The following is an 18,284-nucleotide window of genomic DNA, read 5'->3' on the forward strand; positions in this document are numbered from 1 at the left end:
GAAGGCAAAGACGCTGTGAGAGAAATTTTTCGTTTTTTAGAAATGGCGCTTGCTACTTATCAGCAAACACAACAATTGATGGAGGAAGCAGAAGAAGAAGAAGAAGCCATCTTTAACGAATCTACAAAGTTGATTAAGAAAGGAAGGAGAAAGAGAGGAAGGAAAAAGGACATAAGACTTAAAAAAACATCCAAGAAAGAGAAAAATAAGATGCAAAATCAATACAATGTTAGAAAGCAAAAGAAAAGAGAAATACAACAGAGAGGGGAAGCTAAGGGGGGTAAAAAGACCAGATGGGATAAGATAGGAAGGAAGAAGGGGGGGGAAAGCCACAAAGGTATGAAACAAGATGTGAAAAAGAATTTTTTTTTAGGGATAAAGGGTAATGTATAACTTTGTTTCAAAAGGATTCTGCAAGGTACATAAGATAGTATTGTAGTATTTGTATTAGAAATAGAAAATTAGAATTTTATAAGACTTAAGTAAAGATTAAAACATTAAAGGTTTAACAATGATAGATTTTAAGATTTAATAAAATATTAAAAGGAATGTTTAAAATATTTAGTTTAAGTATAGAGTTTAATTGACTATTGTGTGGATGTTAGTATGAACTTATTATTGTAGCATTTGTTTTTGAAATAGATAATTGGAATGTTATGAGATTTAATGTTTAATTATATATTTAATTACTTTATGGATTTACTATTTTCTTTCTCTCTTAAAAATTAGTAGGTAGAATGTACTAAGCAGAATCAGATAGGGAACTAGGTGTTACCTTAAATGTTAATTTAGGGGAGCGATGGAAAGGCATCATACTTCGATTAGTGATTTCAGGAGAAATCTTTTTTTTTCTACTATAGGGAATGAGATAAATGGATAATTGGAAAAGAATGGACAAAAGATACAAGTATAATGATTTAAATTAGAATTAAGAAGAGTGGAAATCGGGGAGAAGTTATAATGAAGATATAGAATGGTAAATAAGATAGGTAATGGTGTATATGATGAGCATAAATTTAATTGAAGTCCATATAAAGAGAGGTAATCCGGGGCCAAGCTACTTTTTAAAAAGAAGTTTTATGTTTTTGTGTTTTGTGTGTGTATGTTCGTTTGAGATTTAATAAAACCTTGGAGGAAAGCTAGAGGAGAATAATTGCAAACAAGACAGAGGGAAATATGAATATGATGATTATAAAATGGATAAATATAGAAGAAATGTAACTGAATAAGAGCAAAGAAAAATAATGAGAAATCTGCTAAAAGATATTTAAGTGGAAATGGGATATATCAGAACTATATTGTATAAAACAATGTTTTATCTGCCTTGTAAAAATTTATAATGGAAAGAGGTTTAATGTCTTCAATGTTTAATGATGTTTTGTTTGTCTTTAAAAATTAATAAAATCTGTTGTTTTTTTAAAAAAGAGGGGAGATCAAATATTTTAGCTATTTTTAGTTTTATAATTTAACAAAAAATATGAAGTGGGATTAAGATACCAATATCATACAGTGCGATACTAGGATGAACGTTAGTAGCCAAAAGTATGAGCTCCTATGCCTGATTTTATAAGGTTTGATAATGCTTTCATTTTTAAATTTAATAATACTTTAATATTTTCTTTCACTTTGCACAGCTTCTGGAAAAACACAAGAATATAGAAAGCATGGTGGAGTTGCTGGAATTATATCAAATGGAAGATGATGCATATGGTAGTCTTGCTGAAGCCACCACAGAACTCTATCAATATTTACTGCAACCATTCCGAGATATGAGGGAACTTGCAATGCTCAGAAGACAGCAAATAAAGGTACAAAATCAGCAATATACCCTAAAAATATTATTGGACATTATAATAAGTGAACCTTTTCATCCCATGTCATATATATATCTTTGAATATTTGTCACACTTTCTGAAGTTGTAAAAGTTTGTGTCTTAGGTTGAGTCAAAATTAGAAGTACAAGAATGACTTTTCTTCATGGTTTTTAAGCTTTATAGTCCCTTCTGATTTCTTTTCTTGGTTAAAGTATTTGTGGAGAAAGCAAATAAAAGCCTTGGCTATAAGAAAAGATGTTTGATAATGGGCATTGAACAAAATGGATTGAACTATTGTTTTTAGTAAGGAATATCTTACTCAGGCACTGAAATTTTGTGTGGATCAGATACACTCTGGGTTTTGAACCTTTAGCAGTTAACTGCTTAACAAGTTGCAAAATATTTTTACAGAATCAATAGAATAAAACTGCTATTTTTCTTTTGAACAAATTTGAAATTCTAGGCTTATGTCAGAATTACCAGTTAGATGCTCGGTTTTAAGTTGCAACAGAACAATGGGAGAAAAAATGCCAAATGGCATTTGTTATGATCTATACTGCTAACTTTACAACTCATTTGTACAACTGTGCTGTCTTCTGAGCCACCCAGTTATTTCTATGTCCGTAACCAGGGGTGGGATGCTACCAGTTCTGCCCGGCTCTGTAGAACCGGTAGCTCTGAAGAGCAGCAGACACAGAACAGGTTCTGTGTCTGCTGCTGTTTGGCCCGCCTGCCCGCCCGGGCTCTTATCTGACCTTTATTTCCTGCTTTTTCAACCTCAGCTGCTTTGCATGGCACAGCTGAGGCTGAAAAAATCAGTAAAAAAGGCTTTTTTCAAACGCAGCGCACCTGCGCGCAGCATTTATCAGCTGTCCGGGAGGCACAGCTTTTGTTGTACTGCGTGTGTGTAGCGCACATGCGTGCGCAAAACATAAGTACTGAACTGGTAGTAACACCGGTTGAATCCAACCCCTGTCCGTAACTAAACATTTTTGTAGCAAACCTCCATTAGACGGAATCATTTGAGGGATAAGAAGAAAGATCTATTGAAATATACTTTTTATATAAATATGAATAGCAGGTTATCTATAAGAACATTCTTTTCATATTTAGATATGCATTGGTATGGTTGATTTTGTGCTGAGAACCTGTTGAAGAAGAAGATTAAGCACCTGTTCTTTATATATTTAGGTCTCTCCTTAGGAACGCATACTGTATTATTCGTCTTAGAAGAAAAATTGCACTGATGGCATAATGATAAATAGATAAGTAAAAAACTCTCTTTGCTTAACTATTTATCATTGTGCCATCAGTTCCACTTTTTCTTCCAAATATATCTTTCCAATAAATTGTAACATTTTACAGGAATTTTAATTGTTTACCACCTGCAAGCTTCAACATGAGTAATTCACTCTTCTAAACTTTAATTTGAAGTGCAGCTATTGGCTGTCTTATTCTATTAACATGTTATCAGATCTCTTCCAATGATAGAAAAGAGATACTAAGGAAAAAAAATGAATGACCATGAGATGAAATATAAATCCCATGCCCCAATGCTTAGCTATGGTGGATAATCTGCACACTACTTGCCAAAAGGTAAGGGGCAGAAACTGTTTATTCTTGTCAAGTAAAAGTGCTCAGACAACATTAGGCTGCCTGGAAAACTTAAAGTAAATAATTGGACAGAGACTATTTTCTAATTTAATGTCATATGTAATGTTTTCTTCAGTTTCCTTTCCAGTGTAGATTAGGACATAAGGAGAGGAAAGGATGTCACCACACCCTTTTCAGGCTTTTTAAAAATGCTGTACAATACAGTGTTTTAAATATTTTTCTATGAAGAGAATTCCTTTCCCTGTTTTCTTCTTGTTTTCATACCCAACATTGTTGCCTTGCTGGAACGTAGCAGTCCTTTGCCTGCCCCTATCCAGAGTTCGTAGTCTTTCTAAATGCCTAACAGGTTTCCTGGAGCTTGCTCCATTTGCACAACTTTTAAAGAATAGGATGAAAGTAGAGGTTTTTTCCCCAGATCTCTCTTCATGTGCTAATTTGTTTCTTTTACCTTTACATCTCAGTTTTTTTTAATTCCCTAGATTGTCTTGTTTCTATCATTTCCCTTTTCAATAATAGGAAAAATGACATGAAAAAATGCCCATTTAAGGTTTGATAAGCAAATGAGCAAAATTATAAAGGAGCACTAAATGATTTATAAATAGTTTTTGTCCAATTTCCATTAGTTAATTTTCCCAAATATTTTTTTTACTGTTCAGAAAAGTCCATGATAATATTTTAAAGAAATTATCCTTATATAATCTTTGCAAGATTATATGTTTACTACTTATCCCTTGCTGTTTATTTCATGATGGATACAGTGAGTTGATTTATCTTCAGATTTCCATAGAGAATGATTACCTAGGACCTAGAAGAATTGAAAGCCTTCAAAAAGAAGATGCAGACTGGCAACGGAAGGCTCATATGGCTGTATTATCTATACAGGACCTTACAGTAAAATACTTTGAAATAACAGCAAAAGCACAAAAAGGTAATGGATAAGCTATTTTACATTTGCTGCTAAAACTGTTTATCTAAAATTTCTTTACGTGTTCAACAATCGTGTAACCTTGCAGTTTCTCAAATGAACATTATTGTTCTAAGTAAATATCTCTACTCAAATCACCAATTGATACGTTTTTTCCTGATTGAAGTGGCTTATTCAGTCTGTGATATTTGTGGGGAAAGTGTTCTATAATATTATTAGCACCATTCTGTGGAGTGGGGTATATTTCACTTGAACACAAGGAACTGAAGTTTGAGAAATAAGTTTATATTGAGTTTAATTTTTGAAATTAGTGTCTCATAATTTTCTTTTTCCCTTCAGTTTTCTTCTTTTACAAGTTCAATACCATTATAACTTAATAAGCTATTGATTGTTAATTAAAAACTATGGATACTTTCTGTTTATAACTTTTTATTATACCAAAATTATAATTTAAAAAATAATTATTTTCTACAATTTCCTTTTAATTTTTCACTAATTGGTTTGGTGTGTTTTATCCAGTTGCTTTTAATAATACCAATAATTTGGCCATTAAATAACTTCAAGCTATAGACTACATTAAATAAGAATAAAAGTACCACATTACCCCCAAAAAAACCCAAAACCCAATTTTTAAAATTAAAATAACTACTACTTTGAAGATTGTAACATTTTATTTGCATAAAGAGGAAGCTGATTTACTTAAATAGGATTTATAATGAAACCATTTCCAAGTATGATAAGCCTGCTATTAAATTTTATTTACAGCTGTATACGATCGTATGCGAGCAGACCAGAAAAAGTTTGGTAAGGCAGCTTGGGCAGCAGCAGTGGAACGAATGGAAAAACTTCAGTATGCAGTGTCTAAAGATACTTTGCAATTGATGAGAGCAAAAGAAATCTGTTTAGAACAGAAGAAACATGCATTAAAAGAAGAGGTAATAACTGATGAGTATTCAACCTAAAAGGAAACTTGAAAATTATTTTGTAGTGCTAAATTTCAGGATAATGGACAGGGATTTCAAGAGTAAAATCATTGGCTAGTGATTACAATTTTCTTTGAAAAGAGACTAGAAATTAATTAAGAGCTATTATGTAGCTATTGGAGAGGCTGGATAAAATAATTTCAATAAATAAATTCAAAGTCATGTAATAAGTAGTAGTTCACTCTTTTTTTCTGTTTTATCTAGTACATATTTTTCTTTCTTGGAGATTATTTAATATTCTTTAAAACAACTGAATCATTGTGATTGAAAGAATATGAATTACATGCATAAATAAATACATTAATAATCCTTCCAAGTGCAGCTATACTTGGTTGTAAGGATTGTCTAAGTCTGAAAACAGATAAAACCTGCCTATGAGCCATGGGTATTCACACTGGGCACAGGGCAGATGATGTTTTTGGTGATGGTAGTAATATTTAGCCTTTCTACTTATATGAGCACTCAAGGCAACATTGATCACATTTAAATCAAGAAATACACAATTTATTTTTAAAGTGGAGAGAACTAACTGTTGCAATAGAAGGTTACTAGACTGAATTTCTTATATGATTCATAACAGTGTCATTCAGATATTTTTTGCTGGCAACATTTCAATAGACCAATGTGGTTGCTTTCTTTAAACAAGGCTTGCTTATTTTTGAAAGTACTCATGCACAAATATATGAAAGGTAGGCATTTATCTGTGGTATTAAAATGAAAACTTTCTGGGAGAAAGATTAGATCCTATCTTGCAGTTCTGCTGCCAGCTATTGTCATTATGATGACAACCAGAAATTCTATATCATTGAGCACTCTTTAGATTAGTAGTCCCCAACCTTTGCAACTTGCGGCCCGGCTTGGGGTGAGGGGGGAAGGGAACCAAGCTGCATGAGCAGTCGGCTAGGGTACACGTGTATGCACACACAGCTCAACTACCCTGTTTCTCCAACAATACGGCCTCCCCAATAGGAAGTCCCAGCATGTTTTATAGGCATGAAATGAAATTAAGCCCCTCCCCCAAATTAAGGCCTATATTAAAACATGCGAAATGGGGGGGGGAATGGTGGGCTTGCTGTTAGGAAGTACTTTTGTTGCACACCTGGATATGGTGCTGCCTGCGTTGAACAGCCTAGCCATTTTTTCAGGGCTCAAAAAAAAATAAGACCCGGCCTTATTATATGAGAAACACGGTAGTTGATCTATGCGTGTGCATGCACATGCGTACCAGCCCACTACTCACACAATCCGATAGTGCGCCACAGCCTGGGGTTGGGGACCTCTGCTTTAGAGAATTACAAATATATCAGATATAGTTGGATGCCTTCAGTGTTACGCTCGGACTTAAGTTTAAACTTTCAATTTAATGTTTGGGGTGTATTCAGGGGCCTCAAAGAGTTGTTTCCTAGTAGATTCTGAAAAGATGACATTTTAAAACTGGGTCACTGTTGCTTTTATTAACTAACTGCAATGTTGATTCAATTTAGTATTTTACTTTTAAAAAAAGTTTTTTGTGGCATCTTGTTTTCTGAATTAGCATCGTAACAACAAATGTGAGGACAAATGTAACTACTTTGAATATATGGCAAAGAAAATTGCTTTAGAAAAAAAGATTATATCAAAGCAGTACTTTACTTCAGTCTATTAAAATTCACTATGCTGTATTTATCCAATATATGTATTGAGTGCATAAATACGTGTAAAGAGTGGATCTTTTTCTCCCTCATAAACTTTTATTGGGCCATTCAACTATTTCCAAGCACAGTAGGATATTTTATTATGTTAAATTTTTAAAAGTTTATCTATATATTTTCTTTCTACACAAATAAAAAATTAACCTTTGATAATACATATAAAACTGAGCTATTATCATGAATAATACAGTTATGAATAATATGGTTTTAAATAATAATATTTACTTTCTTTTGATTTCTAATTCCTTAATGTATCCTGTTCTGTGATGGAATATTTTGCAGTTAGTTTGTGGTAAGATTAAGATTTATAACCTTTTTGATGTAATTATTTTTTTTAAAAAAAAATATCAGATGCAGAGCTTACAAGGGGGCACAGAAGCTATAGCTCATTTGGACAAACTTGAAGCTGATTATTATGACCTGCAACTTCAATTGTATGAAGTGCAGTTTGAAATTCTGAAGTGTGAAGAACTATTTCTGACAGCACAACTTGAAAGCATTAAAAGACTTATTTCAGGTGACATATATTTGTTTCATATCTATATATTTAGCAGTATCATTGACTAATATATAAGTAGTCTTTATTTACTGACTGCCTCATTCAGTGACTGTTTCAAGTTATGATAGTACTAAAAAATAATTTCATGAACAATGCCAGCATTTATGATCTTCATAAAGTCTCCCAGATACATAATCACCATTGCAGGCAGGTAGTCCTTGACTTACAACCATTTGTTTAGTTAAAATTAAAATGGCACTGAAAAAAGTGATTTATGAACCTTTTTTACACTTACAATTGTTGCAGCATCCCCATCAAAATTCAGACGTTTGGTAACTGCCATGTATTTATGAGAGTTGCAGTGGCCCAAGTCGTGATCGCTTTTTGTAACAAGCAAAATGGCGAAGCCAGATACACTTAATTGTGTTACCAACTTACCAATTGCAGTGATCACTTAACTGTGGCAAGCAAGAACATAAAATGAGGCAAAGCTCATGTAAAATCTGCCTTGGTTAACAATGGACATTTTGGGTTCAATTGTAGTCATAAGTCAAGGACTACTTGTAGGCCTTGTTCTGTGCCTGACTTGTATTTCTTTTATTTCCTTTACAGATTGGAGAGAAGGAAATTACAAGAGTGTCTGCAGGCATATAATAGGAAATACACATAGAAAAGAATGTGATGGAGTTGGTAGTCTTGAATACATTAAGCAAATAGCTGGTGTATTTCCCATTGTGTGTCTCCTTAATTTCTTGTAAACCCTTTGAAATCTCTCCACTCTATGAGGCACGGAGGAGAAAAGAAAACAGTCAGGCACAATAGAGATTGCCTAAAGAGATTGTTTTTTTCTTCTCCCCACCCTATCCCTAGATTGTTCAAACAATTTTTCTACAAGAAGGGGTGGAGAAAGTAATGTCTACTGTGCCTCACCCATTTAAGCCCCCCCCCAGTTATTTCTAGTTCAGTTATTGAAACTGTTGTATAGAACAGTCCAATGTATAACTTGTTAGTGGAATTTATTTAATATGCACATATATAGGATTGTAATCTTAATTGTTTTTACTTCTGGCTTTGTTATTTTATTGAGATGTCCAGGATAGACTATTCTAGTGTTAAGATGTTGATGCTGGTCTCTGATCGATGATAAAATGAATTTGTGGTTGCAATCTTAAGAAAAAATTAAATTGTGAATGTTAGTTTGATGCATTTTTCCACACTGGTTAACTGCTTACCATAGTTACCATATATGAATATCAACTCCATTTTACATTTATATTATATATTACATTACATACATTACACTACTACATACTGCCCAGTAGCTGAAGCAGTCAGAGTGATTTACATAAGATTCACTAAATTATAAATATGTACAATACAATCAATTAAAATGCAAGTGAAAACAGAATAAAGTAGATAGAGCATGACAATAATTCAGAATTGAAAAGAGTAAATTAAAAGCCAATTAAAAAGTCTGGGAAAACTTTAGCTCTGTAATCTAATTTGTAAGTGATTTTGTGGTTGTTTCTCTCCTAGGACATAGGCAGAGATAGATGTTCTAATCTTTTACAGTACATTTACAGTATTTTAAAAAAAAAAACTTTTCAGAATGTTGCATATATTTTGTAGTATGGTTTTGCTTAACTGAATATATGTTTAAAATTATTAAATGAGTTGGAATTTTGTGACAGAAAAAAGAGATGAAGTTGTATATTATGATACTTATGAAAGTATGGAAGCCATGCTGGAAAAAGAAGATATGGCAGCATCCATACATTTGCAAAGAGAAGAGTTGCAGAAATTACAACAGAAAGTCCGTCAACTAGAAGCAAGGCGTGGTCGCATTTCTGCCAAAAAAGCCTACCTCAAAAATAAAAAGGTAATGTTTTTGTTCATTTTTCCATTTTTCAGCAAACATATTTTGCAGTAGCTATAATTTAGCATGGCTAAAATCATGAGATGTTGACTTAAAGACAGACACTTTTATTTATTTGAAATGCAGCAGTCAACCCTAATGCTAAGGCAGATTGCATCGAGCCTTTCTGTGCCATCTTTATTCGCTTTCAAATGGTTGCTCAGCTCAAGTGTACTGTATATAACTGAATATACATTTCATTGAGGGCCACAGCAGCGCTGTGGTTGACCTTGGGGGGGGTGGCCAACTGGGTGGGGGTGGCCAGCTTAATGCCACTCCCCAAATTGCTGGCATGTTTCCTTCGCGCACTGGGTAGACCGTCCCGAAGCAACGCTGGCCTGATCTTTCCTCTTCACACTGGGTAGACCTGGGCTACCCAGGTCTGAAGCTACGCTGGTCTGATCTTTCTTTGCCCTGGGTAGACCAGGCCAATCTTTCCTCTTTGCATTGGGTAGACCAGGATGGCCCTGCGGGCTGGATCCAGCCCACAGGCCTTGAGTTTGACCCCTGGTATGTAACCTTGAAAAGCCCTAATGATCAAAATTAAAATCACTTGTTGCTGTATATTTTTGTCAGCAATTTATTTAAAGTTTTCTTAATAGTATTTTCTTGATAGTATTCACTTGCACACATGTCCTCCTCTTGTTTCCTTGCTATAAGTATCATTGTAGGACTGAAGAGTACGAGATAGCTTTTTAATTAGTGTTATGCTAGTCAGAAATTAATCTACAGTTGCAGAAAAATAATTAGTTTTGAAATTCCTGAGAAATAATGCATCAAAAATGGGTTTATACAACCAGTTTGGAGCTGCATGAAATTATACTTTAATTTCAATTGCATAATATGACTGTATATTTTAATTTTGGTTGGATACTAAAGAAATTATAGATTTTTCTCAGTTGGGTTAAGCATGATTTATCTACTGTTATGTTTATAGAAAAAGCAGAAAGGACGGGGGGGGGGGGGAGAGAGAGAGAGATGATACTTGAAAACTACTCAAAAGCCACACACACACACAGAGACACACACACACACACGAATATGTTAATAGAAAAAAACTTCTTTGTTTTATTCAGTTTGTAATATCTTCATTCTCTTAAGTAATGTTTACTCCATGTAAATCCTATGGAGGGTGGGATTCTGTGGCAAACTACCTGCTATATCCTAGTTTGTAAACTTATTTTGATCAGACTTTCCTGCACTCCCCACTTGCCTGTTTCTATTAATTCTATTGCAAAGAAATCAGTGTACCAACCAGAATGTTATTCATAGTCTTGCAAGAATGAGAGGTCTTTGGATCCATGGACAATCACAGATTTTCACATCTTATACCTTAACATTGATAGAATATAAATAAATTGTGGCAGAGCTTCTGCTCTGAATCAGAGTTCCTCTACTAAAGACAAGATCAATATATAAAGTCATGTTTAAATGAAAAAATGTTCTTTCTTTGTAGGAAATCTGCATTGCAAAACATAATGAAAAATTCTCACAGCATTCTCAGAGTGAAGAAGAATTAGAACATGCTGCAAAATTTGTGAGTGATTTTTTGCTGATTTTACTGATTTAAGATTCTTTGTGCCCTTTTTACAGAATTTTACAGGAGCATTGTGTGTGTGTGTGTGTGTGTGTGTGTGTAGTTTACTCGAAAATAAGCCCTTATATGTTTTTACGCATGCACCTAATATAAGCCCTACCCCCAAATAAGCCCTACTTAAGCCCCTGCGCAGCTGGCCACCCATCCATTCTGTCTGGTTGCTCATGATTCCATCAACAAGAGGCAAGGGGGGATGGAGTTGCCCTACATGCCCCACATCGGCTTACCTCAGGGCCCCCACAGCCAGGCATCCATATCCCGACAAGTGCCTCATGACGGCAGCACCAAAAACCATGTGCAGCAGGAGCCCACATGGCCGCTGGCCCACTTCTTCTGCTTGCTTCTTTAAAATCTCCAATGATGGAGCACCTACAGATTCTGAAGGCAAGCCAGTCCAGAGGTTAATTGTTCTCACTGTCAAGAAATTTCTCTTGTTCTAGGTTGGTTCTCTCTGTAATTTGTTTCCATACATTACATCCATTTTTTGTAGCAGCCCCTCAAATTGGAACACATCATGTCATTCCTGATCCTCTTTTTCACTAGACTAGACATACCTAATTCCTGCAGCAGTTCTTTATATGTTTTAGCCTCCAGCTCTCTAATAGTCTTTGTTACTCTCTGCATTCTTTCCAGAGTCGTAACATCTTTTTTATATTGTGGTGACCAAAATTGGATGCAATATTCCAAATGTGGTCTCACCAAGGCATTATAAAATGATATTAACACTTCATATGATCTTGATTCTATCCCTTCATTAATGTAGCCTAGGATTGCATTAGCTACAGTACACTGCTGGCTCATATTTAATTGATTGTCCACTAGGACTCCAAAATCCCTCTCACAGTTACTGCTGTTGAGCCGAGTTCCACCTATTCTACAGCTGTACATTTGGTTTTCCTTGCCTAAGTATAAAACCTTTTCTCACCACTAAATTTGATTTTATTAGCTAGGGCCCAGTATTGAACACAGACAGAACTTTGGAGTACTCCATTACTTATTACCCTCCATGTAGATGTAATTCCATTAAGGATTACACTACATTGTCCTCTGGAGAAGAAAGTAATAATGTAAGGATATTATTCTTTTCTCCCAAATTTCTGTTCCTCTTATATTTTACCATTTTGTTTTTATCATCAGAAAGGAGAGCAGTTGCAAGAGGAGATAGAAAGAAAAAGCTCATGGGTTAGTCAAGAACGACAGAAAACATTGGACAGACTTCGAACATTTAAACAGGTAATTGGAAAAGATTGACTTCACTTGAATTTTCATATAGGAGTTTAAATAAATTATTAAACAAATTATTAAATAATAATTTGAGCAGTTAACCCATGAAGTCTGAATTTGCCAGAACTCCCTATCATCTAAACACATGATGTGTGGATCGGTTGTTAAATTATACATCACAGGAAATTAATAAAGAAGATTAGAATATTCATAAAAATCATTTTTATTTCAATTCTCAGCTAGAAAGAATAATTATACTTGATTTTTCTATAATGGGTTTTTCAATTTAGTTAAGTACATTATGTAGCCTTTCAGATGCTATTATGATCTATAAATGAAAATTTTGTTTAAAAAGAAAAAAAAGATTTTTTAAAGTGAATTTTAAAATTGGAAAATTTAAAGCTTAGTTTCACATATTTATTATCTTTTTTATCTGATGATTTTTGATATGGTTCTTGCTGACTTTGGATTACTAATAATCAGTATTTATATCACTAAGGTTGTTGAAAAAATATTGAGGAATTAAAATGTTCTTCATATAATGTAATTCACATCAATTGTGCAGAAATAGAAAATTTATCTTGAATGAATTTTCTTGTTCAGATGAAAATAAATTATTACGACTGCATTGTAAACTTTCTACATTCCACCTCTATGGAAAATGTAATTTCAATGTTGTTTTTCTGCTTTTCTATTTCATTTTATTTTAAAGTTTCTGGCACTGAAATATGAAATATGTAAATGACTTCTTACTGTAATTTTTTAAAAATGAAGTTTGCATACTGGGCTACAGAAGTGTAAAATTCTACAATTTAAATTCTTTTTTTTTTTTAACTTTCTAAGCGCTATCCTGGGCAGGTAATTCTCAAATCAACTAGACTTCGCCTGACTCATACAAGAAGAAAAAGTACAGCCACTTCAACATCTTGTCTAGATCATCCCCCATCTTCACCAGTAACTACACAGACAGATAATATGGAGCAAGAAAAAGTAATCCAGCCTTTACAAAAACGGGACTCTACAAATTTAGGACAATTTGAAGATATTTTTCTATCTCCCAGTAGTGTTATGTCTGAATTTTCTCAAACTGATTCTCTTCCAGCTCTCATTAGTAGTGAATTTATTTCCAATACAATCAGTGAGGCACCATTTCCTCCTCCTCTACCACCGCCACCACCACCACCTCTGCCCACCAAGGAAGAACCTACTCAGTGTTCTGAAAAAAGCACCAGTCCTGTTAAACAAAGCAATGCAGAGAAACCAGCTCCGTTGATCACTATTGCACCATCAGCTCATTTTTTTGATAGCAGTGAATTAGTCAGTGCCAAGAAAAAATTGAAGAAAACTGGTGATATAGAGGGATTGCAAAGAAGAAGAGGTAATTTCTGATTTATTTTGAATGAAGCTACGTAAAAAGTAAAACCAGTGTTTGTTTACTATTGCTTGGCTAAAAATATAAAATAATAACCAGGTTTCAAATCATTAGCTTGTCACACTAAATAAAACTTTGAGATTGTATACCATGAGCAATATCTGCCTAGGCCCATATATTTGAAACAAAAGATATTTGAAAAGCATTTGTAATAAAACTTGAATTTTTATGGGGGGAAGATCAATAATCAATTCTTAATTGACTGGAAATACTGTACCATGTGAATCCTTTTCTTAATAACAACATGATTCCAACAGTATTAGTATTGTTTTCACCAATCATCCAATAACATCAGGTTTATATCTATTTATTCTTTAAATATATCTCTTTCCATTGTTTGTCTCCCCCTCAGGCAAGTTGACTAAGGATACTTGTTTCAGGATTTTTTTTAAAAAAATGCAACCTCAAAAAGTATACACATACTGTAGCCAAGAAGTGATTAGTAGTGGTTTATAATTTTTTTTAAATTTCTTCCCTCTGTAATCTAAACAGTTTTATTTGTTTTGTTTATAATAGTAAACAATTAACAAAAATCTGCATCCAAAGAAGAGAAAAGCAAATTTTGTTTCAGATCTATTTTTTATTTTTGTTTTTTCTTTCAATGAAGGAAAAATTATATTAAAAGTTTGCTTGCTGGAAACTATTTAATTTGCCATACATTTAGGTGATCTGGGCTATTGTCAAACCCTTAATTTAAACATAGATTTTCCCAGGACCATGTTGTAGCTATTGTGCAAACCCAAGAAGATATGTGGCTTCTTTAAGGAGATCCAAAAGGTACAGCAAATGAACTCATATTAGATTTGAATACCTTTCTCATTTTGGAACTGAATACTGTACACAAGATAAAATTAGAACTTGTAGTACGTAAATTTATATTTAGTAAGTCTTACTATTTTCTATAGTGAGTTCACCAATGGATGAGGTTTTGGCTTCCCTGAAACGTGGCAGCTTCCACCTGAGGAAGGTTGAACAGAGAAATCTACCCCCATTTCCTGATGAAGATGACAGCAATAACATCTTGGCACAAATCAGAAAAGGCGTAAAACTGAAGAAGGTTCAAAAGGACATTATGAGAGAATCATTCACAATTTTACCTGATGATGATCCTTTAACGCGCAGTATCCATGAAGCACTACGACGGATTAAGGAGGCATCACCAGAGTCTGAAGATGAGGAAGAGAATCTACCATGCACAGACTGGGAAAATTAAGGGTAATTTTACCATAAGTAGTAGTAGTAGCCTCTTAGATGATGTGCAGCCTTTACAGGAATTAATGTAAGTTTTCCTCCATAGGAGAGAAAATACTAGAGTGCCTTAAGACTAACAGACAATGTAAACATTTTCTTGTTTACATTTTCTTATTTTTCATTTTGTTAAGATATTAGATTAAATGCTCTTACACTCAGTAATACAATTGCCACAAGCTATTAATTTTTCAAATTCAAGCAACAAATTTACCAAGGAGGAACCCACATCGAAAGGTTTTTAGGGCCTTATGAAAGGCTAACAGGGTGTAGGCTATTCTAATCTCCAAAGGGAGAATGTTCCATAGAGCAGGAGTCACTGTGGAAAAAAGTTATCTTTGGTCCCTTCCAGCCAATGCTTCCTAGCCACCTGATACATTACTTAGTTGGGTGATGAAACATCTGAAAGCAAATAAAAAGCACTAAGTTTTCACAATTCAACTCTGAGCTACATGTATTATCTTCTATTAGAATTTATAAACATATTAAATAAACATAAGAGGAAAACCATGTAGCCTATGTTAGCCAAAAAAAGTTTGATGATGAATTTTCGGATGTACACATTTTATTAAAAAGTATATAATTTTCTGAGTTACAATTTAACTTTATCAGATTCATGTAGTAGAAGGTTCAGTTACACTGAAATAGGGCATTTGATTTCTGGATTCTAAACTGAATTCAAACATTTGCTATGTTAATTTTTACTTGCCGTCATAGTTGTTATCAATTTGACAAAGATGGCCTTATCAAATTAATAAATGAATTGGCATGCTAGTAGCTAATTACTGGTAAATTTAATAAAATGGAGGTCATGTCTGAGGTCTTCAAAACAAGTTTTTCAGTTAAGAGAATTTTCATTTAATAATGTAGCCTAGTGAACATAACATTACTGTATTTTTTTCAGTATAAATTTTACTGCAGAATAATTTATATATTAAATGAGCAGTTTATAGATGCAAGTGTTGATTTCTTCCATAGCTCTGTCTGCGGTAGCTAAGCATATTCAATGGCTCTGTATCTGGGCCAGAAATGCTAATGATGCTGGATTCCAATTGATAGCAACCAAAGGATATTTTTCCCAATTCCAATACATCAAACCCATTTAACTAGCGATGGCACAAATTGAACCTGAAGATGTTGACATGCAGAGAAGATATATTTCTGTTCAGTTGTGGCTTCTTCCTGTGCCTTCTCTTCATATCTACTGCATATGATCATTGACTTCTTATAATAATAATCCCAAATGACTATTCTAAGCTTGCTATTTTTAGTCTTTTGCCAATATTCTGTAAGAAGGATTTAAAACAAGGACTTGTGCACTTGCAAAAATAACTGGGTTACAAGTGCTTTCTTTTTCAGTAACTATTTTCATGTGTTGACAGTTAAATGTGGGTCTTCCTAATGTATATTGAATGCCTTAACCCCAGCACTATAGTGTTATGGCTAAATTTTGCCCCTTAGTGTCAAGTGATGATATGTCATGGCCCCATCGGATCTCGGTTCAGAGGAGGAGGGGGAAGAGGAATTGGAACCGGGACTGTCCAACAAGAATGGCATATCTTCCCTGGAATGTTTAGAGAGGCCAGGGGCTGAGCACAATGCTATCCCAGCCCCCTCAGGCATTGGGAGAAGTGGTCAACCAGAGGGGGAGCTGCCTACACTCTCAAAGAGGGAAGGATGGCTGCAGATGGCCCGTGGTGATGAGAGGCAGCAAATCGCCTCTGATGAGGAATAACTGCCTCACCCGCTTGATCCGAGGGCATAGAGAATAGAGTGGAGGCAAGCTCAAATGAGGTCTGTGAAGCTGCTCATGAGAAGATCCCTCCTCACAAGGAGGACATAGCTTGGGTTGACTTAAGCAGAGGCTGGAGGAGGGTGTCTTTGTTGGGAATAATTATCTTGCTTTGGCATGCACTTCTCCGGCCTTGGAAAACACTGCTTGGAATCATGTTTCTACCTGTGCCTTTGCCTTGTGGATTTACGTTGCCTTGTGGACCTTGAATTTTATGTATGACTTACAGACGTTGCCCTATGGACTTGCACCTTGTTTTTGGATTTCCTCTCTGCCTTTGCAAATTTGATGGGACTGTGGTGGCTGCCTTTAGGGAAGTTTGCGGTGGAGCTTTACCAGCAGTTGTAGAGCAATTTACTGTGGAATTAGCAGAGCAGTAAAGGATTCTATTGAAGCCAGCCTCTGCCTAGGCAACCTGGGTCATAACATAATATAGGATTAGGATGACCAGAGCTGCTTCTTTCATTGTCTCCTGCCCTTCAATGTCTTTGGACATTGGGAAATCCTGATTTCTATGACAGCTAAATATAGAGGCTGGCAGGGCAATATATGAATTCCAATAACAGATTTATTCATTTAATTGGTTTGTTGCTATGTCACCATTAAGTTTATAAGGGTGAAGTTATTGATTGCAATATTTCTGTGACAAGTTTTTGCTTTCATTTTGCCACCCCAGCCAGGAGTGGGATTTGGCAGTTCGCCAAACCAGCCATAACGTTAGCTACGGATCCGCCCAAACTTGGGCAAACCTGTAGTAGCTCACCCCTGCCAGAGACTACTTGAAACATAAGTTCCCAAAAAACTATATTCGGAACAGAAGCTCTGAAAGTTGAAGGGCAGGAAGAGGGAAGAATATTTTTTTCCTTCAATGATTTGGAAGGGGTTCTTGCCAGTAAGTAAAACAGACCTCCCACAAGTTTAACATTCCAAAATGCCATAAAAGAAACACTTGGTTTCAGTTTTAAATGTATCTTAGCTGAATTAGGAATAATTTAAGTTAGGTCTCTCAATTTTTATGGGATCATGAGATCAGGAGCTACTGTTGACTTGTAGACATTGTTTTCAGGGGAATTTTTTTTAAAGGTCAAGATTATGTTCACAACTCCCCCTGTGAAGAAATCTGCTCATTGGGGATGTCCTTATCATTCATGATCCTGTTTGAATAGAAGAGAAAATGCATAGTTCGGGGTTGAACTGTGGAATACTTTGTGCTGTCTAAACTTGGCTTTTTGCTTACAGACATTTTATTTCTCAACTATGTAACATCATCAATAAAAGTTAGTTTTCGTAGACTCCATAATATTTCCTTGATTGTATCAAGTACTTGTTATCAATCTCAGTACAGGGCTTCCTACATAAATTGAAAGAGGTATGGAATAATTCATTAGAATGTAGTGGTTGGACATGATCTCAGAGACCACTTGTCCATACCTAAATAACAATAGCGTTCTTGGCAGATGACCATCACATCTCTGTTTGACACCTTAGGACATTACCTGTTAAGCAGGGGTGGGATTCAACCGATGTTACTACCGGTTCGGTGATTACGT

At 34.7% G+C, this 18,284-nt stretch overlaps 1 protein-coding gene across 1 annotated transcript in view; it reads left to right on the forward strand.

The window, feature by feature from the left end:
• The window catches only part of JMY (junction mediating and regulatory protein, p53 cofactor), a 49,596-nt gene that overhangs the window by 29,373 nt on the left and 1,939 nt on the right, over positions 1–18,284 (forward strand). Inside the window, exons 2-10 of the mRNA XM_026670587.2 lie at positions 1,635–1,808; positions 4,206–4,356; positions 5,119–5,288; positions 7,379–7,544; positions 9,218–9,405; positions 10,898–10,978; positions 12,176–12,271; positions 13,106–13,640; positions 14,600–14,909. Coding sequence (XP_026526372.2) covers positions 1,635–1,808; positions 4,206–4,356; positions 5,119–5,288; positions 7,379–7,544; positions 9,218–9,405; positions 10,898–10,978; positions 12,176–12,271; positions 13,106–13,640; positions 14,600–14,907 — 1,869 coding nt within the window. The 3' untranslated portion in view covers positions 14,908–14,909. The remainder of the gene's footprint in view (positions 1–1,634; positions 1,809–4,205; positions 4,357–5,118; positions 5,289–7,378; positions 7,545–9,217; positions 9,406–10,897; positions 10,979–12,175; positions 12,272–13,105; positions 13,641–14,599; positions 14,910–18,284) is intronic.

Source organism: Notechis scutatus, chromosome 2 (genome assembly GCF_049901735.1).
Source record: "Notechis scutatus isolate UNSWTSFEM ecotype Mainland chromosome 2, rNotScu1.2, whole genome shotgun sequence".
Classification (NCBI taxonomy): domain Eukaryota; kingdom Metazoa; phylum Chordata; class Lepidosauria; order Squamata; family Elapidae; genus Notechis; species Notechis scutatus.